This window comes from Numenius arquata, chromosome 13, assembly GCF_964106895.1.
Source record: "Numenius arquata chromosome 13, bNumArq3.hap1.1, whole genome shotgun sequence".
Classification (NCBI taxonomy): Eukaryota; Metazoa; Chordata; class Aves; order Charadriiformes; family Scolopacidae; genus Numenius; species Numenius arquata.
The window spans coordinates 5508546-5531643 of NC_133588.1; the positions used below are offsets into that span (position 1 = coordinate 5508546).

At 41.4% G+C, this 23098-nt stretch overlaps 1 protein-coding gene across 2 annotated transcripts in view; it reads right to left on the reverse strand.

The window, feature by feature from the left end:
- The window catches only part of TENT4B (terminal nucleotidyltransferase 4B), a 42495-nt gene that overhangs the window by 13614 nt on the left and 5783 nt on the right, over positions 1-23098 (reverse strand). For both annotated transcript variants that reach the window (XM_074157876.1, XM_074157877.1), the window contains exons 2-3: positions 6230-6353; positions 230-276 (exon numbers count right to left, since the gene is read on the reverse strand). In XM_074157876.1, the coding sequence (XP_074013977.1) occupies positions 230-276; positions 6230-6353 (171 nt within the window). The remainder of the gene's footprint in view (positions 1-229; positions 277-6229; positions 6354-23098) is intronic.

A 23098-nucleotide genomic window follows, 5' to 3' on the forward strand; every position in this document is an offset into this window, starting at 1 on the left:
CATGGTAATTCAGATCTTTTACCGATATATGTAAAATCTATATAGACACATGTATTATAGTCTTAATTACTATATTTCTGTACAATTTTCAGAGCATTAATAACTTAACACGTTCTTAATATAACAAGTATACCCACAAGTAACATAGATACTGGGAGATCTGATAAATCACTACAGAGGTACAGGGTTTTTTTCTCTTGTACAGAATTTACACTGAAAAATTACTAACCTTGTAGGTAAATATAAACCAGTTTTAAAACTTCCAAATATCTGCACCTGAAACACAAGAACAAAATATATGAAAACAAATTTTCAGGCTTCAGAAGACAAACAAGTTCTATTAAGTTGCCTGTAAAGGCTGGTTATTGCTACCCTCCATTGGCAGGTTTTGGTATTGCTGACAGGCAGAAGTACTCCTTTCTAGTAAAGCACTTACATCTTCAATGCAGTATAAACAGCTAACCGTCATTCTTATCACCCACAAAACATTAATAACTTTGACCTTTTTTTATTGCAAAACCTTCTTTGAAATGTAAAAATTTTCACCACGACCAAATTTAGCAAAACCCATAAACCACAAGATTTTAAAACATTTAAGAATGACAGAACATTAAAAAACCCAGTATCAGTTCAATTTATTTTTGCTTTCATATCTCGAAGTATACTCTTTAGTTTCTAAACATATTTTCTAAGCTTAAGTTTAAATAAATGCTTCAAATATGCTTTGCATGCTTTATTATTTTTTTCTGCATTACAGATACCTTTTTTTTTTTTCCTGAGTTACAGAGCACAGAATCACAGAACCATAGAATGGTTAGAGTTGGAAGGGACCTTAAACATCATCGAGTTCCAACCCCCCTGCCCTGGGCAGGGACACCTCCACTAGAGCAGGCTGCTCAAAGCCCCATCCAGCCTGGCCTTGAACCCCTCCAGGGATGGGGCATCCACAACTTCTCTGGGCAAGTAGCACAACTCTGTTTTATTTCTGATTAAACAACAAACAAAAAAAGTTTCAGAAAGTTTCATGTGCCACAGATTTAGTTTATTGTGCGGGATTTTGACTAGCGCTGAAGGCTTACATGATGGGGTTTCCACAGTAAGCTGTCCGAAACCACACTCGTTAACTCAGCCAAGCCTCGCAGGGAGGTCAGACTCATGCACTAAGTCTCAAAGGGGGACTGGTGAGACTTCAAAGTAAAAATATCTACACGTTTGGACTAATTTTCAACCAGAGAGTCTTCTGATGCGTTTCCTGGAGCCACCTTACAGACTTGTGTCTTCTGCTTTAATGAGTCTCATGCACTAGCTTGATTGCCACCTATTTGTATGTCAAGTGACTCACTTTTTAAGTTTTTGCCCTTCTGGATAAAAAAAAGGGGGAGATGGGAAGAGATGATGCTTTGCAAGGAAGCGTCTTGATACTTGAGTAGACCAAGCAGCAGTACGAGTGCTTCCTCTTGATTATTTTATATCACTTCACTCTTTTACCCCCTCAGCGCCAACAAAAAGCACACTGGCAGTAAACTTAATGTTGAAAGCTCAGAGCTTCTCGAACTAGAGAAGAATGCAAGAGATGCCACAGAACTAGCGTCGATAATCTACTAGATCTTGACAAAAGCATAAAGGCATCACAAAGCTAAGAATGTAATAATAATTATTATTACTATTTTTAATCCAGGACAGTAATATAAGCGTCCTCTGTGAAACTGGGTTCAGTCAAACAAGGATTTATTTGGCCACCAAAAACATCTGCGAAGTGCTTTTGCACAATAAATCAACCACTGATGGGGTCTGGAAAAAACTGAATGTGCTTTCACATTATCAAACAAAATAGTGTGTTCAGCTGAACAGCAAAGCGAGCCTTTAGTGAATAAACAACCCTGAAAGTATTCATAAACTTACTGATACAACTTATATGACCTTTACCAAAAGGAATGAGGCAACATCTGCTATTGTACAATAATTTGGAGTATGAAAACCACTCAATTATTATAAAAGAAACCCACACCCACACTTCAATCCCTCTCTCATCAAATCTGGAAAGATGGAAGTGGAAGAGCGGGGAAATCAGAACAAAAATTTTAAAGAATTTTTGATTTACTATTGAATAGGAATTTAAACTGTTGAAGCTCTGTAGCCACGTACATATTTAAAGCATCCCAAATACAGGACACTGCTATGACTTGAGAGACGTAGGCATTAGTTTTTGTGGTGTGCCAACACTGCCAATTATGTTTTTATTCTATGTGGACAGAGAGATGTATTTGCATTCGTAAGATAAGTTAAGATTCACAGTGCTTGTCACGTACTCCTACTCCTGCGTGGTTTATCTTACATTTCTGAGAACTTGTTCACGTTAAATTCCGAAGTTCCTGAAGGAGCTTTAATTACGGGTATGTGTCCAAATACGTCCTCACTACGCACAACACAACTTGGAAAACCACAAAAGCTTGGAAAGTCCTTGCTACCAAAATCCCTCCATCAAAACAAAACAATCTATCTGCAGCCAATTTAAATTTCCCTTCCTTCTACATCACTAAGTAGAATTTTCTGAAGTTTGTCAAATTCAGTAGAGTTCATCTTTCTACTTTCATTCCCAATCATAGTATTTTCATAACTGAAGCACACGAAGTATGCAACATTGCTTCTTTTCACATCTACAAGGCCACATAATAGACATGAAGCTGAGGGCGTTATGATTAATGTATCCTAAATTCCACTGTGTAAGTACTCATTTATTCAAGAGTTAAATTTTCATATTCAACTAGTCAAAAAACTTTGTCTTAAAATGTTTTCATTTACTGTTTTGGGTTGTTCCGTTTCAGTGTAATTAAAGCCTTTCTTATGGTCAGAGCCTTGCTGATGCCAAGAACAGTTCTCACTTACTAGGAATGTTTCCTTCTAAGCACATTCCCTTGAGTAAGAGAGCAAATGACACAATTGCTAACTTCTATAAATAAAGTAACAGTTCAGGATACCTAGTTTTAACCCCCCCCCTCCATCTGCTTTTTCAGCATTTTCCGAAGTGGAACAGGAAAAAAAAACAAAGTATGTGCACAGCCACATTCCACACACTCTCTATACATTTAGATTCACAAAGCCTCATTTTCCTTTTCTTGGTATCTGATTTATATAGAGTACATCTCACCTACCTATTTAGTGAGAAACTACAAACTAAATGTGTATGTTTAACTTACCAGTTTATTTTAGCTGGATTCCCTGCATCCATGGCTCAAAATGAACAGCTTAAACATTAACTTATCGCTTTACACTACAGCTAAAGCTGAGGACATTGGACCAGATAACCCTCCACCTTCTCAGAGCAGGTACTCAAAACTTCAATCTTACAAGTAGCTAAACCAACACAGACTTCCAGAGGGTTAGTGATTAACTCAAACAACTGAAAAATTACAACAAAAGACTGTCAAAGTTGAACACAGCTGAGTTCTGCGGTTCAGTTCCCAAGCAGATCTTTAAAGTAAGTATTAGAAAAATACCATTACAGTAATTTCCAGGTTATAACCTGGCACACTGCTGTCACTGTCCATTCCCTCCTGGCCTCCAGAAAACGGAAGGGTGTACAAGAGGAGAATTCTTCCCCGACGTACCAACAGCAGGCAAAATGCAGAGTTGGGCTTTGAAGAGCGGTTACTGACTTGAGAAGAGGGAACTGGCATGCTCTTGCTCTCTAATGTTTTCAAGAACAGTGAAGAGAGGCAGCCACAGCACTCTGAGCCGGCGCTAACTGAAAAGTGAACTTCAGTTTTCAACTGCAGGGTGTGTGCTTCTCCCCAGTCCCGCTACAGCCCAGCTCGGTGCTCAGCTGTCACCGTGGGCTTGGGCTTGTCATTTGCTTCTCCTTCTTAAACAGATCACGGCTACAAAAAACAGGTTCAGTAGCTTAAAGAAAAACTATTTTCTCAAGACTGAGGGAGCTGGGGGCGTTCAGCCTGGAGAAAAGGAGGCTGAGGGGAGACCTCACTCTCCACAACTCCCTGAAAGAAGGGTGTAGAGAGGCGGGGGTCGGTCTCTTCTCCCAAGGAACAGGTGATGGGACAAGAGGAAACAGACTCAAGTTGCGCCAGGGGAGGTTCAGATTGGATATTAGGAACAATTTTTACACTGAAAGGGTTATCAAGCCTTGGAATGGGCTGCCCAGAGAAGTGGTTGAGGCACCAGCCCTGAAAGTATTTAAAAGACGGGTTGACATAGTGCTTGGTGACATGGTTTAGTGATGGTTTTTTATCAGAGTTAGGTTGATGCTTGGACAGATGGTCTTAAAGGTCCCTTCCAACCTAGACAATTCTATGATTCTATGGATAAAAGTCTGCAACTACTGAAAAAGAAATAGGATCACAGAATACTTCAAATTTGACAATAAATTTGACAATACATGTTTTCATAAATGTAAATTTATTTTTAATATAAAAGACCTAGCTTTCACAGATCAAGTCTGTCCTACAGAGTATCTCTGGAAGCACTAAGTTCCTGTGCTCCCCATTCCACGTGTTACCGGTAGCAAATCCATCCACCCCATTACACTTGTTAAGTCTGCAGCACACAAACTTGTCCAGGAAATAGCAGCATCTTCTCTAGGCTGAAGCAATTGGTTATTTTGGTGAAATGCCCTACTCCAAGGCTTTGGCAGGGCGTATGATAGTAAGCACTGCTTCGTACCCGCAGTGTTTCCAGCACTACTGCTGGCAGCCCACTACTCCTGCTCCCGATTAGAGCCTACAGCAGTGTTCACCTGGGTCAGAGGAGAGCTATGTAACACCCCTGAGAGATGCTGAAGTCTCTTCCACACCTCCCTTGGAAAGGTTATTGGTTTTGCTCAAAGAGAACATTACCAGACGCTGACTCTACCAACTCGCTATACCTGTGCAGAGGTGGTTGTCACCGAGTGGAGCGTGCTCCTGCTATACTACACGTCACTAATACGTTGTCCATAACAACATGAACCACCTTGAAAATGTGAGCGTATTTTACACACAAACCCACACACCACATACATACAGCTTATACAGCATTCATATTCTGTCATATTCCGCCAGTTTCTAAAAAACACATTCCAAAAAATAGGTTAAGAAAACCCACTGTTCATTTCGGATCTAAGTCACTCATGTCAAAACACTATCTTTTACCCTGGCAGGATCAAAGAGCATTCTTTATACTAAAGATTTTGCTGTCTGAATTTGATTTGCTGTTCTGGCTAACAAGTCCTTATTTTCAGCCACTGTTATCTACAGATAGATAATTATGGCTACAAATTTGCATTCTGGAAATGAACACCCTGTTAGATTCAATTATGCTAAAAATCCAACTGCGTCTCCATAAAACCATCCTGAGTTGTAAAACCAACTTTTCTGGCTCCTCTTTAATCCAACCTTAAAAAAAAAAAAAAAGCATAGCTCTTCTCACAGGAGAAACTCTTGTTTTGACTGAATGAAGCACGAGCAAAAACCCATCGTCAGTGGAAAGAGGCATTACAGATTTTACACTCAATACGGAGATCTACAGACTTGTTTGTTGCTGTACAAAAAACTTGTTCCTTTAAATTTGTAAGATATGTCAGTTTAATTTAACTGCCCATTAAAAATAACATGGTCTACGTAACGTGGCAGTGCCACCTTAATAGACTGATTCAAGACCACTGGTCCTTGGACTAGAAGCCCTGCTACAGACTTTTTCAGTGAAGCTATGAGTTTCAGAAGATTTTCCTTTAAATACCATACTTTACAAGCATGCCTGATATGTTCCCATTAATCTCAGTAAACAATTATTAATGAGACTAAATGTTGCCACACCTTATGCCCTTTCTTTGACTACAGTAGGTCTAGCTTCTCTTTGTTTCTGTGTGTGATAGAAAATGTTGGCATGTATTATTCTAGAAATAAAGATCGCCTCTCATTTGACCAGAAATCATAGAATCATAGAATTGTCAAGGTTGGAAGGGACCTTTAGGATCATCTAGTCCAACCACCAACCTAACTCTGATAAAAAAAGCCCCACCACTAAACCATGTCACCAAGCACCATGTCAACCCGTCTTTTGAATACCTCCAGGGATGGTGCCCTGGGTTTCTTTATTATTGGGTGGTTTTAATATAGAAAAATAAACAGTATTTTCATTATTCAATACTTGATGAAGTAAACAGGCATAAAAGGTTGCTTTTGTTATATTAACAAATATAACAGTGTCTTAACAAATATAACAGGGTCTTACTCACATCTGCATTAGGCCAGAGTTCTTTTATAACGTTTTCTATCCTGTTCACCACTTCCATCCGCATTCTCTCTTCTTCAGGTCTGGGAGACATATACTTATAAAAGTCAATGATTTCTTCATGAAGACTAAAAAAGGGAAAAAAAAAAAAAAAAAAAAAAAGAAGAGAAGGTCAGGAAAAAAACCCACAGGAGAATGAAACAGCAACTACTCTAATCAAACTTGCTTTTTAAGCTCCTAGTTACCGATCTAGTTAAGGGTAGCATGCAATTAAAACAAAAATCCAGATTCACACCACCTCGTAACGTTTAGTTGCATGTGAGTTTCTTATGCCATGGGTCAATATTGTACGGCAATTGCTAAAAGCGCGGAAGCAAACCTAAATCCAAGCGCCTCCAATTCACACTGGAAGTCACACTCCGTATTTTAATGCCAGCGTAGAACAGAAATGGCTCAGTCTTTAACCACGACCGCAGCTGTAATCCCCGAGTACGCACTTCCCAAACACTGAAACGGGATGTTTTCAGCCAGCGCTTCCCTTGGCACAAGCCAGGGAGCCTCGGGCATCACTCTGTACTCAGCACCGAGCTTCTGAAAAGGCTGATAGTAATTGTGCCAGTACCAGAGCTGGAAAAACTGCTTCTTTTACTGCTTAGAGAAGACGCTAAACTGAACGTGCACTCTCTCCCCATAACAAGAAAATAAGTAGTACACACGCAGCAGCGGTGGCTCAGAAGAATAACTGATTGACAGACAGTTAACCCATATATTTGACAGTTTACCGTACGACATGTGCTTCTCACAGTCAGTGAGCTACGTTTAGACTGCCTATGATTAGAGCTGAAATAAAAATGTCTTCATACAGTGCCACAAATTTCTATGCTGCTGTAATATCATAAACACATCATCATCGTCTTGACTAACAACGCATTTAAAAAAAACCAGATACAGTCCTTTAAGTCCAGCAAAATTCAGAGGAACTCTGGCACAGAGTAGCGAAATTAATTTCATTTGTTTCCTGCAATGACCATTACAGTAATAGCTAGTTATTTTTTTAAAATGTATTGTTTCTAGTTACCAAGTACAATGGCATCTCTCCTTAAAGCTCTGAGGGACCATCAGAAGAGGGCAATTTATTAAAAGCAAGCCCTTAGATGAGATGTGGAATTTAATACTTCCCCACCGCACACACACTTAAATAAATCAAATGTTAATAACTGGAAGTTGTATACAGGTGTCCACAAAAGAGATTAAAATATCTGAAAGACATATTTAACAGAGTCAGGGTAGGAACAAACCGTCTGCATTATGTTCTTCAATAGCGCACCGTTATGAACAACACAAACTTCTTTCTCTCAGAGACAGAGGAATAAAATGTTTACATTACTTTTCACTGAGCATTTATTGGAATTTTCCCCACACACAGTCAGGGGAATAGTCATAAAGGCCTAGCAACTTGTGGTGGCCATCACCACAGGCCAATGAAAAGAGAAAAACTCCTCTGACGGAGTTCCTCCAAAGGGAGATCCAGACAGATACCCGATTTAGATGTTCTAAATCAACCTTTGGAGAAGCTTTTCCTCCTTTGACGCCTACACAGGGAGCCTTACAAATGCTTCAACTAGAAACTAAAATAACACAATCCCCCCCCAGAAGATCTTCTGCAAAAACGTAAGGTGTCATCTCCCTCATCTCCCCCCTTTACTACCACACTCGCACCAAGTCCTCTTCACACACAGCATCTTGGGTACCACAAGGGCGTTCTGAACAACGCAGCTGCAATATTCATACCAATAAATGCTGTTTTCTGCATTTATTTTGACATTGCTACAAAATTTCTTGCCTCCTCCTACAGCTGCTTTCTTGCTTTTCCTTGGAAGCTTACGACCTGGGGTTAACGTGCACATTCCAAACCACGACTGCCATCCCTTACACGGGCACCAACTCCTCCGCCTTGGGCTTTTCAGCCACCTCCTGTTCTTCTATTCTTCACTGCTATTCAGCCTGTGGGCACTTCAACCTTCTTACAGCAATCCTCTCATCGCAAGAATTGCATCCGGGTGAGAAGTATGTGATAAAGGACAAGTTGAGCACTCCAACAACCAAGTTCACTCTCCATCCCCACCGCCAGTCACACGCACTGAATTGCTAATTTAGTCTCCGTGTGCTTGACCATTAAGGTAGCATTCAAAAAACAGGAGCAACAGGGAAAACAGGCAAAAACCTGATAATCAAACTCTAGAAAACATGAATTATTTTTCAGCTGTAATTTGGTGAACCAGCTTACAGGAAGACCTGGGAGTCAGCCAAGGCTTCCTGTCACGTCTGGCAAACTCTTTGCTTTCTTTGCAGGCTTCATTGTGGGGAACTGACCAAGCAAGAGCCCTCTTTCTGCCTCTGCTCCTCCGGACCAGCTGGAACAGACCTGTTACATCCACCAGGCACAAGATTTGCCCCAGAGCAATGTTTTAGTAACGTAAGACCGAGAGCACGCATGCACTGGGTGCCATGAGGAGGGGCACCATGTTTTCTGAGGGCACTTAACGGCACAAGACATGCTGGGATAATACGGAGAGACTATCCTCGGGGGAGAAATTCATGTATGGCACAGCACAAATCCATACTGTCCGTCATTAGTGGGCCCAGCTGCTCCTGGGGTTCCACTTTATGGGAGCTAATTGTTCCCCTGTCCCATCAGGGAACTTTGAAAGAACAAGGCAATCAGAAATGAGGTCCCCAAAGTGCAAAAAGGGCCAAGCCGTACAGACACCGCAGTTCTCAGGGCACTTCTCTTTATTAAGTCTATTGAATTATCTCTATTAGAGATAATTTGAGATTATCTATAATAATCGAGATAATCAATCGGTGCATTCTTTAGAAGCACGTAAAGTAATGATGCATTGTCGGAACCAGGTGTATTTCTCTGTCCAGACACAAATCACACGTCTGCATCTCCTTCAATGGGATCCTTCTTACTCTTACTGTAAAGCTTATTCTTATTCTTCATGTAAAGCTTTACAGCAAAACAAAAAATTAAGCAGCATGCAAACACACACAAACTTACATCACACACACACTGAATGTTACTAAATAATGCAGGAAAAACAAAATTTGAACTTTTCCCGTGATGGAAGAAAGGCTTAAAGACTACTAGAGAACGTCTCCACCGGCACACCAGTTAGAAATACTACAGAGGTATCTGTGTTCCATCTGCTCCAAGGCTCCGTGCTGCCAGGACCGCCCGGGCTGCACAGCCCCAGGATGCAGAAGGCAGGCAGAAGCTGTAAAGGCTCCAGACTACACCTGGAACCGTATTTCCCTGCCCAATAACGGCTGCTGCCAAGAAATAAGAGAATGATTAATTAAAGCCACGAGAAACAGAAGTAGCCACATGCAGATTTCAGAGCAGTACAACGTGACTTAGAGGCGCGACTCCAATTAATGTGGAGTTAACTCAAGCTGTATCAAAAATTAAAACTCAAGGTTATTCACTGTCTTAATCAACATCTACTATAGTTGCTGGTTTTCAAAACAATTTGTTTGGATTAATGGAATCTGTTTACAAGAGTCTCTAGTGGAATTTTGTATCTTTAGCCAAAATGAAGATCAAAGAGACCAAGAAGTTATTTTTGGCATCATAACACTATTTTATTATTTAATGCCATTACATTCATTAGTTATTTTAGATAGAAGTCTTTAAAAGGAGACTTGTTTTTAGAAGGGAATTACACTGTAATAAACCTGATTTCACCATGGAGAGATTATGTCATTTGGCTTTATAGTCATACTGAAGTACACCGACACCCAAGACCCACTTAGGATGCACGGAGAGAGTTCTCTGCGATGCGTAAGAGCATTAGTTTACTGTATTTGTGACAGCAAAAAGCAGTAAATGAGCGGGTTTTCTTCCCGTACTTCAGAAAATCTTAACACGTGGGAAAAAGAAAAATAAAATAGTCTCTTACACTTTCTCTGAGTATGTTTCATAACAAAGCGCTAGCTGCATCACACCCTGTTTTCAAGCCCGGTAAGCTGATTCCATCAGAATTTCACAGATTGAACACAATTACAGAGAAGAGAAGCCACTAAATTTACTGGACTATAGTGTCTGTTACGTTTACCTGACAGAGATAGCGATGCAGTCATTAAAAAATAAATTATGGCTGCACAAGTTGCAATCCCAAGAAGGACTTCCCACCGTAACATTACGGAACAGCACCACGAGGAACCCAAGTCTGCCAGGATCAAGCACGGAACACAGCACATTACATTTCCTTCTTAAGTTTGATCACGCCTTACTTTATTCTATAGCACAACTTGTGGGCTCTAAACATGCAACTCGGGATTCTCAAGCTACTTATAGCCAAGATGTTGTTATACTGGAGTAGGAATCTTACTCTTGCACCTCTGGCAATCAATTAAAAAATAATAACGTAGGAACAAAATGTTGTTTCTGTTTTATATGCACAGCATACAGACAGATACAGGGACTGTACCCTTCGGCTGCCTGAGACATCAAGCAGCACAGCTCATCCAGAACTGGAACCAGGAGTGACACTGGGAGGCATGTCGCTTTATGAAACCCAACTGGAGATCCTACAGGTTTCACTTCTCTGCGCTAGGACGCCGATGCAGAGTAAATGACCATGTCATTTAGCCCCCCGTCATGCCAGCAGATTCGGGCAGCTTGGAGAAGCCAGCCCACCACAACCAGTGCCCAGCGCTCGGCAGCCATCCCAGTGGCTGCCCCGACCGGGACCAGACCCTGGACCTCCCCTGCAGCAGCACAGTCCCATTGAGCGGGGCAGCCAGCCACATAAAGAGAATTCTGATTTTGCTCACAGGACAGCAGTTAAGCGTTGTCTTTGCACGCCACTATACAGTATTATACTAACAAGAGTATTAAGTTTTAATTGAAAAATTTCCTGCTTTTGTAACTCTGGAATTGTGTTATACTTCCACTCTCCTCTGGCTCTTCTTCACCCTTCATTTCACAGGAGAAATTCTGCAGGCATGCATGTTCTAATTTCTCTCATCAGAGTGTTACCCAGAACTTCTGCCCCAACTCTTAAAAATGACCAAGTTAAAAATTCTGCTCATCCACCCCAAAGAGTTTCCTCTGCCTTGGGCATACATATTCCTTTGCAAAGGAAATGACATTTGCAACATCACTGAAGGTAATTTAAAACAATGCATATTAAACATATGCAAAAAAATCACGTAGCGTTTGTGCACTACAAGTTACTCTGGCAGGATTTTCTGAAGGAAGCTTCATTTTCAGAATGATGAAAATCTAAACTATTTAGAACCTCTGCCGACAGTGAGCGGAAGTAAGCAATGAACACGCAGGTGATTTCGGCCTTCCCAAACTCTATGCTTTAAGATGAACCCTTTCTGATTTAAGAGTTTATTGATTTTATACTCACACTTGGATAGGGTATTTGCAATGTACCCCTGTAGCACCGAATAAGCCTTTTGTATCTGAATTTTCTTCGGATGAATAATTCCTATAGGACAGTGTTGTCGCCCCTACCATTTTATGTCTGGAGAAAAAAAAAAAAATCAAAGGCAACAAAGAGAAATATCGTAGAATTTCAGGTTTATAACTCTCTTTGGGGAAGAATGTGAAGGAGGAACCTGAGGTATTTTAGCTTCTTGAAAGCATCAGTACTTAGAGAGTCCTAACTGCATCCACCCCTCCACTCCGGAGAGGAAAGCTAACACTGCACAGGAAAAGAGAGAAGAACTTCAGTTTGAAGCTTCCCGAGGTGCTTTATTAAGGAAAAGACTAGTACTGTTCTTGTAACTGTAAAAAAAAAAAAAAAAAAAAAGGAATTATGGCAGGAAATTCTGATCCTTGGGAAGTTTCATGAACTCAGCAAAGCGTTTCCCTCTCCCGTGTGCGACCTACTTGGTCCTGCAGAAGTTTTGAACAAAATTGTAACTCAGGTAAAGGAAAGACAGAGAGCCCCAATCCTCCCTCTCCCCCTCGCTATTTCATTTATTTCTGTTTTAGTATTTATTTTAAAAGCCACATTGACACTCTACAAGATGGGGAACACAACAGCTTCCCAAAATAACTTTCACTTTTAACATTAATCTTCCACAAGCTTAATACAATGATTTCTAGATTACTATTCCCATCTACATGTGTTGAGTAACAAAGCAGGAACAACAGCAAACAGTGTAAAGATCACAAATTATTTTCCCACCTACAAACTCAAGCAAAACCAAACACTGGAGTAGTGAAGGGAACTGTAAATACGAAGCATCTGCTGAGGTCCTCTCTCTACCACCTGGTCCTCTGGAGCAGACAAATTCTTTTAATATTTGCTAGGTTTTAAGCTACTGAAAAACCACCTAACTGCATCTGCAGGTGATTTAATAGGCAGTTAAGTTTCATGGTGGCTGATACATCAGGCCTCATAAGAAACTAAAACTGCGCATAATAAAGCAAACAATTTTCAAAAGCCTCACAGACTTTGACCATCGCTTTTCATATGCTTAGTTACTGAACCCTATCAGTATATTACACGGCACATAGTAACCGTATTTTGAGTCACATATGCCCTATGGGAGCTTTAAAATGAAACATCCCCAAAGATGTCCATATTAGTAACCTGACAAAACCAGGAAAGCTTAAGGAGCTGGGTTTTTGATCACACACATTTTTCTTCAGTTCAGTTCAGTTCAGTTCAGTTCCCCCGCCTGACAAACAGCTTTACAGACCACCTCTTCACAGTTTACCTAAAAACAGACATGCAGAAAAAACAGGTATTCCGCTGCCATATGATTAGTAAACATCACTAAAAATCAGGATATCCACTGTACAAACAGTTTCCTAAGATGCAAATGGAGAACTGCAGTTTGCAGAGAGCTAGGCAAATGAGATTTATTTCTGCCCCCTTCCATTATAGCCCAGGCATTTGTTACCACCCCCCCGGCTTCCCAGCGACAAGGTCTGTTATAACAGGATTACACAAACCTCCCTAATCCATCTATGGCAAAGTCAGCCGAGTCAAATCCCACCACCAACTTCCCCCAAGTGCAGGGGGGGGAACCCCAGGAGGACCCCCTCATCGCTTCCACCCCGACAGCAAGGAGCGAAAAGGAGCCAGTGGAAGAAACACCTTCGAGCAGCATATCTACATCCAGAAGACCACCTCCGGCACCCAAGCAGCGTTTGAGGAGCTCTCAGCATTTACCCAAGAACAGCTTGATCTTTCCGACTAGTATCTGTCGTCTGCTGATTAGTTCACAGAACTGGCTTTTAGGACCAAGGGAGGGCAAAATTTTCACAAACAGGTAAGTGATTCAGGAACCCAGATCGTGTTCTCAGGACTAATGCCTCTCAGGATTAATCTAATCACTCCGATGCTGAACTTGAGAACACATTTCTGAATGGAGTTAGTTTGTTCACTTCACTGGTTATGCCCATTTCCCAAATGCTGTGGAGTGAAAAAAGATGCCCCTAAATGTACAAGACTCACGATTTCTATCCTGTGCAAATATTTGAAAGCATATTGCGTAGTCCCCTCTTTCTTCCTCCCAATCAACACCCATCCCCCCGAGCCCCTCAAATTAATGGAGGGTTTTTTTTATGTTCTGGATTTAACATTAATTTACGGGCTTAACTGCACCATAAAAGGCACTAAAATAGCCCTGCCTTATGGAAACGGCCAAGGTGTAGTAGAGACATATTAAAATACAGGAGAAAGAAGCAATGTGGGCAGTTCTTTTCGATTATTTAAATTGTTATCCTCATCTTTTAAGTTTTTTATTTATTTTATAGATACTTTGCTTCAATCAGGATGAATGCTATCTTCTTTAGATTGATTCCAGTTATTTCTAGTTAAAACACCGGAGTGCATTCTTTAGTCAAGAAGTAAGAGACTCTCTTTTCCTATCAAGGTAGAGGCGAGCATTTTTTGTCCGTTTATAAATTGCAATGTGTGCTTTGTCTTCCTAAAATACACTCAGATGTACTAGAATTTTTCGTACAGAAATTTGTATTTTAAGAGGGAAAAAAAGTCCTACTGAACCTTAATGTTAAGTCAGATGCTTGAAATAGTCCTACCAATAAGCAATATGAAGTGTAATTCTGCGACTGGTCCACTGGCAACCCCCCCACCACAGTTGCTCTCTGTTTTTACAACATTTCCAGCAAAACCATCAAATACCAACTGGAAAGACCATTTCAAAAAGTACCTTTACTTCCCATTGCTCGTTTGGGTATTTTTTAAATCATACTGTACATGAAAACAATCTAGCTGAATCACTACACGTGTAGGAATAGCCTTCTATCTCTTCCCTGGAAAGTATTTACATATCGTCTCTCCTTCCCATCTCTGTCAGTAAGTGCGATGAGAGTCTCCGGCTTCTCTTCTCCCAGGCAATGCGTTGCCAAAGACAGACATGAGTTTTGCTAACAGAAGAGTGGGGAAAAAAAAAAAAATTAAGAGAAACTGCTACCTCAACCGAGCTAAACGAAGAAGTACTAACAAAAGAACAAGATGAAGCAGGAGAGGTTTTATGCAGGAAAAACAAAGTGGGAAGAGCAGAGATGGGAAACAGCTGCTTTATTTCATAATGACAAAAAGGCTTCAACTCCCGTAATATCTAATTATCTTGAAACACACCAGTAATTCCAACATCTCCTATAAAATACTACCACCACGCTTTTCTTGAGCTCGCTTGTACAAAAGTATTAGTTGGAACAGTTACATATACAGAGCAGCTATGTAGTTTGCAACCTCATAATTTAAAATACAGATATATATTTTTTAAAAGCCTTTAAGTTTAAAGTGCAACTGTTAGCATGCACTTCATACATTCTGTAATTACAACTTGGGGTAAGTTTCCAAACAGCTAAAACCACAGAGAAGTTAAAAGTATCTATTTCCTGTAGTTAGGAATTAGTAATTCCTCAGCCTCAGCCTGCCAATTCCCATTACTTAAAAGGTTCTCACTCAAAAAGACCAAACAACAGCTTACAAGTTGGTGTTGTTTTTTTTTTAAACAAGAGCTTAATGAGAAGTAAAAGTAACTTTCGGTATCAGCATCAGTTCAATTTATATTAGCTGAACTTTCCCGATAACACAGTAATGTTTGGGTTTACGTTAGGATTGTAACAAAAGCTACAGCCAGCAAATGCTTGCAAGTAGGTCTGACCCCTTCTGTACCAGCACAACAGGTAGGAGATCAGAGTTAAAAAACCAAACAAGTGTATTAGATCTGTTTTGCAAATATCACTAGGGGTGTTACTATTAAAGCAGAACTGAGGGTTACAGCAGGTCAGCTAATATGCCTTTCTGTTGGTCTTCATAAAGCCAGGCTATCAGGATGGTTCTTTACACATCACCAGTATATTGCTACTATTTTGTTAGTGCAGTAAACATTATCACACAAACACACAGTCTGTGACCTGACAATAAATGACACGGGTGCTATCTGGGCAGAGGCGAGACTCACACGCTCCCGGCAGGCCGACTTCCGATGAGCGCTTCCCATGGACAACGTGCGCTCGGGAAAAAAAAATCCCCATCTGGAGACTCTGATGGGAGGTAAAAACTCACACCACAGACCTTTGCCACCACGTAAACGGCTGCGTGTGTGGCTGGTCACCCAACACGAAGCCAGGCAAACCTCACACAGGGCTCAGACCAGGGTTTTCTGACCCAGAAGAGCGTGGAGAAACGTCCTCTACTTTCACGCACACAGCGGGTTCTGCCTGGTGAATATTCTTCTTGTCTATGACTTGATAAATTATTTGACTTGAAGGATTACTTAAATGAAAGGAAGGAGAGCAATGTAATTATTAACTCCTGTCTGCTTCCATCACAGTTGATTTAAACTTTCAAACGTCCACCCCAGTCCCTTAGAAGGAAGAGAAACACTACCACAACCCCAGGCTTACGCTGTTCACCTCAAAGCCAACTCAAAGAGCTGTTTAAAGTCCAAGTTCCTACCTGCCGCCACTACTGCTGACACACTTGTCCCTGCAAACCAGTCACACGCACCTGAGAGCGCACTCTGCTAACTCCAGAAAGCCACCGTCTGTGCAGCAAGCCTGCTTTTTAGCTGCTAGGGAGGCAGAACGACCAGGAACAGAATAAAACTCTAAATGCCTCTGCTTCAGTAGCACATTTGATCAAACTTAAAATAATGTCATATGAAAATATTAACTCAAATAACTAGCCACAGCTGCAGTTTGCTAATAGCTTTTCAGCTCCAGCTTAAGAACGTTTTCAAATTAAAGCTGAAGTGCCAGTATGCTGCCTGGAAAGTCAATGCAGGTTCCTAAAGCTTCCCAACATTTTCTAACATTTACAGTTTGGAGCCACAAGTCACTTTGGTCGCATCTCCTATATTAGAAGTATCCAGAACTTCTTCTGGAAAGATTTGAAATTAGCACTTGCTATCAAAACCACAAGGTTTTAAAGTTTGTATGCTAAATTTATATTTTTCAAGCAAAATGGTCAGTGACCCCAACTTACCTGTTCAGCATATGTTCAGAATAAGCTTATTACCCTTTAGTTATTTGTTTCTGCACTTTGGTGACACTCTGCTAAAATATTAATACAAGTTTAGACACGTTGCTGTCATATCCAGGCAAAATCCAAATCCCAGGAGCAGTTCTCCCCCTTGCTTCCAAATGCTCAAAAGCCACTGAAGCGGGTACATTTTAAAGGAGGAGGAGGATGAACAATCACTCATAGCATGGCAAGGTACAAGGAGCATTTCAGGTAACTTTTGACTTTGATGATTTGTTATCTTTACAGTACAGGTTGCACAGTGAACTATGTTCAGGCTAAACAACGCAGTATTCATTTTGGGACACACCATGCAGCAGTATGTTCCCTTAAAGGTATATATTAGAAACTATTTGTTCTCATTCTGGTTTCTTTTCTTGTGCTCAGATACTCCCACTTGCAAGGCAGGATCTACAGAGACCAGAAAAACCACGGGCCAGGAGCAGTAGCACTCAACCTGCACAATACTTTGGAGAGTCACCAACCTCCTTTTGCTCTGATTCTCACTCTGAGATAGAAAGCTACAAACAATAACCATCAAAAAGGGACAATGCCTAAGCAGATCACAGAAAAATGTTTCCCGAGGTAACCTCTATTAGTCCAGTGATCGAGATGCACGCTCAAGAGCTTCAACGTCAGGACCTGGAAGAAACGCTTCCTCCTCCAATGTAGGTGACTGGTCTCGTCCTTCAAAGTATCTGTAGAAGCCGTTCCTGACTAACCCTGTGGATCAAATCACAGTTTTTATCTTCTTCTTCCCCTCAAAGCTTCAGCTAGTACATCTGCCAGAAAACTACCAATACAAGTCTAGAAAATACTACACTGAAATACATTCCATTTGGCCAAAATCTTAAAATTCAGAGACTTCAACGTATGCTGAAAGAGAACTTAAAAATTATTTCATGCAACTACCTCACTTGCTGGGTTCTGCCTGGACATAAGGACAAAAGAATCAGCACGTGGTAAAAAAGAAGGGACTTAATAATGGTTTGAGCTAAAACCTCAGAATTGACCCAGGCCTAATACCAGGCAGGTGAAAGCTGCAAGCCACCCTAGGATGGGACGCCCCCGGCATGGCAGAGCTCCTCACGCCACCCAGAAGCTGTGCGTTAACACGTTTGCGTGCAGTCTGCTGACAAAAGCAGCAAATGGAGAGTGAGGGGCTGAGCAGAGCTCTGAGACCCACCCCAGATCCAGCCAACTCACTTACCGAAACCACTCTCCAAATAATTTCAATAATAATTCGAAGATTAAGCAAATGGGTCTGTTGTACCAAAAAGGTGAGCAGAAGAGGCAGCAGTGGAGACCAGCCATCAGAGAAGAGTTGGAGGGTCGCTGCGAGCCCCACAAACCGCTGAATCAATAGCAACCAGAAAGAGCATGTTCCAGCAGGCCTGAAGCAGGTACGCTTCAAAGGAGGAAAGGCTGCAGTCAACTATTCCAGCATATAATGCTCAGTGACTTAATGCCTACAGGCAAATACCACATTATACAAGAAAGGAGAGAGGAAGTTTGTTATCACACAGGTTTTTCCTCTTCCTTTGCTCCAATGTGCTGTTATCTCAGGAGGTGACACTGCGACTTACTGCCATGGACGCATTCGCTTTTACCACCTATCTGGCCAAGTTGTAACAAGGGTAGCTTCAGCAGATCCCTAGTTAATTCAAATTTAGATAGATTTTAGCTAAGAAAACAGTTGCAGCTGACGTACAACGTAATTAAAAGACAGCAACAAAAGCAAGACAGTATTGTCCTTTCTACCTAATCGCAAAAACCATCCTGTAAGAGGAAATCCAACAGCTCGATGAGGCTAATTTCTCTTCCACCTGATGCTGGAAGCAGAGGTACATGTAAAGAAGCTGCTTATCTCAAATAATGAATTAGCTCTTCAAGGCAAAAACCAACATGAAAATTTTCTTCTGTCTGTACCTGCCAAGTATGATCACTACAAGGAAAAGTCCCCAGGGATGAATGAGGGTCAGACGCTGAGTCCCAAACACAACCAGAAGGCTAAGTAAATAGAAGATCCTCAAGCACAAGAGGTGAATCACCCAACTGAACACGAGTGTGACGTAAGAACACAAAAATCAAATTAAATAAACTGTCGGGATCTCATTTTTTCAGCCTGGCTCAATATGGACCCAAGACTGTGTGATTTGCAATCAAGAACATTATATTCAGATCAAGACAGTCCCCTCACTGCACTACGTTTAACTGAAGACAGCTGTGGAAAGCTTTCCGACCAGGAGTGCCTCTGAATACCTGAGAGATAAAGACCTCGTGCAAGGCACAAGTCCAGAGTAAAACTTCACACAATTTTCAGAAACGATACACATACTTATTTTAGATTAAAGCCAAAACCTCACTGAGGAAGAAAGGGAAGGAATGTAAATGTATATAAGGGAGTATGCTTTTTGTAACAATCCCCTTGAAACAAAACAAACAAAAAAAAACCCGAAACAAAAACTTTTGCTTTTTGTAATACATAAGAAAGTATCAGCTGTTCCTCAAGTAACCGAGGAAGTGAACAGCTTTAAAATTAATGCAGTGAGACAAAACCTTAAGAAGAAAGTTATGTTATCTCACTTCCTCAGTCTAGATCAATCACAACATCACGAGGTCAGGCAAGGTCAACAAGCTTTGATTAAGGACTCGCTATCTTCAGGCTACACATTGACACGGAACAGTAAGACCAACACCTTAGTCATCAGACTACAGCAAGAAACTCCGGCACGCTGTATTTTAGCGGTATTCTTACTCTAATTACAGTACGACATTATATGAAGGGCTTATCTGTACTTGGTATTTGTGACAGGTTAATGCAAGTTCTTTCAGATTTTACTGGGCCCATAAGCAAAGTGATTTTAAGAAAGCACGTGACACTTTAAATGTGTGCACTTAAATCTACCTGGAAGTAAATCTACACTGGGTGAAGATGACGAGCCAATGTTCCTACTCATCTTCACACCTCCTCCTCTACCACTCTCCTTTCCCCAATTTAGAAGTTTCTATAGGACTTTAATGCTTGCATTTGCCCACTGTTATATCCCATTACTTGTAGAATCACAACACTATTTCCTCCATGCTCTCTAACAATATTTTTGATATAGTGTTGGCTATTTCCCCCCTAATAAATCATGCCGACAAGACAGAAGAGTGGAGACGCACAGACACTTCGATCCTAAGCCTCTGCTTATTTGAGCCTCTGCTATCATTGTTTTCTCCAGTAAAAATCCTTTAAAATGCAATGCAAAAAAAAAAATTGCAAGATGTATGCAATACGGTACGGTGATGGAGAATTCCACACCGAGAAGCCTTCTCAAGCAATTGTCGCAAGACTGTGCCTCTTTAGCTGCACATCGCTTTTGAATAATTCAGATGCAGTTCTCATGCCATGGAGGACATTATGAGACCGTCAGGGAGGCTGATCTGGAATGAGGGCTGCCAAATAATCTTAATTGTCACCACGGGAGGAAGTAAATTAACAGATGTTGCTGATGTACCAGCATAAGACATCCTCAGACCCAGTCACGCAGCCGGATCCTCCTCACGCTGAGCTGACGGGCTGGAACTGCCCTGGAGTAGCTCCTACCTGCGACCTACCCTCAGAGCTTCCCCCTACCCTCAGAGACCCCCCCCTGCCCTGAAGGTGGCCAGGGTACACCATCAGTTCACAGGCTGCACTGCTCAGTCTCACCCAAATTCTGTGACACAGCTTTAAGGGTCAGAAAGACAACCATCGGGGACAACGGGTATCAAAAGACCTGTACTGAATGCAGCAATACTAACACATTAATTGCACGATTGTGATACAACATACGTGCATCACCAATACAAAGTTATTGAAAAGATTTAAACCAGGCTCTAGAGATCTGTAGGAGAGGTTCCTGTACAAACTTACAAATGAGTTCTGCTGCCTCGATCCACGTCTATCTCTTGCTTTGACATCAGAAGTTCATAGTATTCCTGGAAAAAATTCCTGCTGCGTTATCTATTGTAGGTTAAAGTTACAAAATGATTAAAGTTCAAATTGCTCCCTCTGTAAAGCCGTTTGCAGCCTAGGGAAAATATCTGAAGCTTGCATCCAGTTCACTCTCTTATTCTGGCTTATAGGAATATTTTCTTTAGCCCCAGTTTCTAGGCAAAGGGATAGAAATCAATATTCAAACATGACCGACATCTTGAGCAGTCTTTGGCAGTTCATCCATAAAGATAATTCAAAAAGATAAACGCTCATAATTTAAGAAATCCTAGCATGTTCAGATAATGAATTAGCATGCAAACTGCTCACAAAGAACAGCAGTAGTATTTATTTACTCATAATATGTATTATGCAAGATTTTCACTGGTTACGTCGCTATATCACTACCAGCACACACACCTCCCAACACAATACCTAACCTGGCTCTGGGCCACCTTCTGCTACTGCTGCCAGTTCCAACATCCAGCAAAGAGCGTAGGAGCCATTGTTTTACATCACATGCAACATAAACAAAGAACTTTGAAGCAGAAGTCACCTCTTCAGTTTTGGCACACGCATTATTTTGGAGCACATACCCCATATTCGGAGACATATTCTGAACAATCAAATCACAAGGTCAATAAAAAGAATTTTGAAGTGTAATATTATTGCCTATTTTGATGGCAAGGTTACATATACAGCTCCTCAAAACCACAATTTAAAGTTGTTTTGCAAATTCCCAAAATTGAAGGAGAGAAAAATGCAACAATATGCTCTCATGATATGGGTCCCCATCTATTTGCTAGGACCCACATCACAACCTCAGGCTTCCTAAAACTGACCTTATACTAACAGTTTGCCAATTAAAAAAATAATAATAAAAAAACCCCACAGTTTAATATAATGCTAATAAAGATTCAGGATGAGATCTTCTCTTTTTTCAACTGCATACCGCTACAGAAAACATGTATCAGCTCTCAGGAATCAGCAAGCATACAAGAGGGAATGACATACTCTTCCTATTACTTAATATAGACATCCCCATCTACCCAAAACAGTCCGCCAAACTTCTGTTCCTTATATAGCCACGCCAAGGTAAATAGGTGCCCAAGTCCCAAACAGAAGGTAAGAACTGGAGAAAACAAAACGGTTCACAAGAACACGTTCACATGCTCTTTCCTTGCACGTGTAGGAACCAGCGGGCCTCCGAAGTCATCCTTAAATTGCTTAAACAAAACATGCGGGAAGGTTGGCACCATTCCAGAACTCTGCAAGCACAAACAATACTGTTAGATAACATTTACAGTATATTTCCTAAAAGTTCTCTCAAACCGCCTTCAGTCCAACCTCTTCATCCCTCGGTAAACTTGTTTCTCTCTCCCAATCCCTCCAAAAGAAGCGATTTCTGACTAGGGGAGGCTGTGGGGAAAGATCCGGTTTCACTCCATAAAACCCAGATGACGGCCTTCGGGAGCTGCACAAGCTGTCACAAGGGAACTGCCAGGACTGTGCCATGCCATGACTCAGGACGAGACGGAGAGGGACGCTGGATCTTATCAGACAGACACAAGAGAAGCATCTGCACTCCAGTCACATCCTTGCACTTCTACCTGGCAGCCTACGTACGCAGCTACAGAGAGCAGAGAGGACTGCTCCAAGAGGCTTTTTCAGGGAGCAAGCAGATTTGTGCCTACGATTTTTTCCTGAATAATTCATTTTTATGCATGATGCACACGGTGAATCCAATTGCAACCTGCGCTTTAACGTACGTGTCCTCCCTAATCCAAACCGCATGCAGCTACTCTGACCGAAGATACGCTGAGAAGCCGGGCACGCACCTCCTTGTTTCACCAGAAGTCCGAAGCCTGTGCATGAAAGTGCTTGTTTTACTTATGGGAAGCATTTGTATGTGTTGAGTAACCCAACAGCAAATCAAGCACCACCCATGCATTTGATTTAAGCACTTGAGAGTACATGATGAAAAACACCACCACTGACTAGGATTTTATCAGATTTCCCTAAATCAGGCGTTCAGCCTGGCAAGACCTTGTGCTGCCGGTACACACACTCGATGATCTTAAAGGTCTTTTCCAACCTAAATGATTCAATGATTCTATACTTGCTCTGCTCACCCTACACCCAGCTCTTTCTGTTCGTGCTCCAGCCCACGAGGAGATCACGGAATTCTCAGAGTTGGAAGGGACCTCTAGAGATCATCTGGTCCAACTCCCCTGCTAAAGCAGGATTGCCCAGAGCACATCACTCAGGACTGCATCCAGGCGGGTCTTGAAGATCTCCAGAGAAGGGGACTCCACGACCTCCCTGGGCAGCCTGTTCCAGGGCTCTGGCACCCTCACCGGAAAGAAGTTTCTCCTCATAT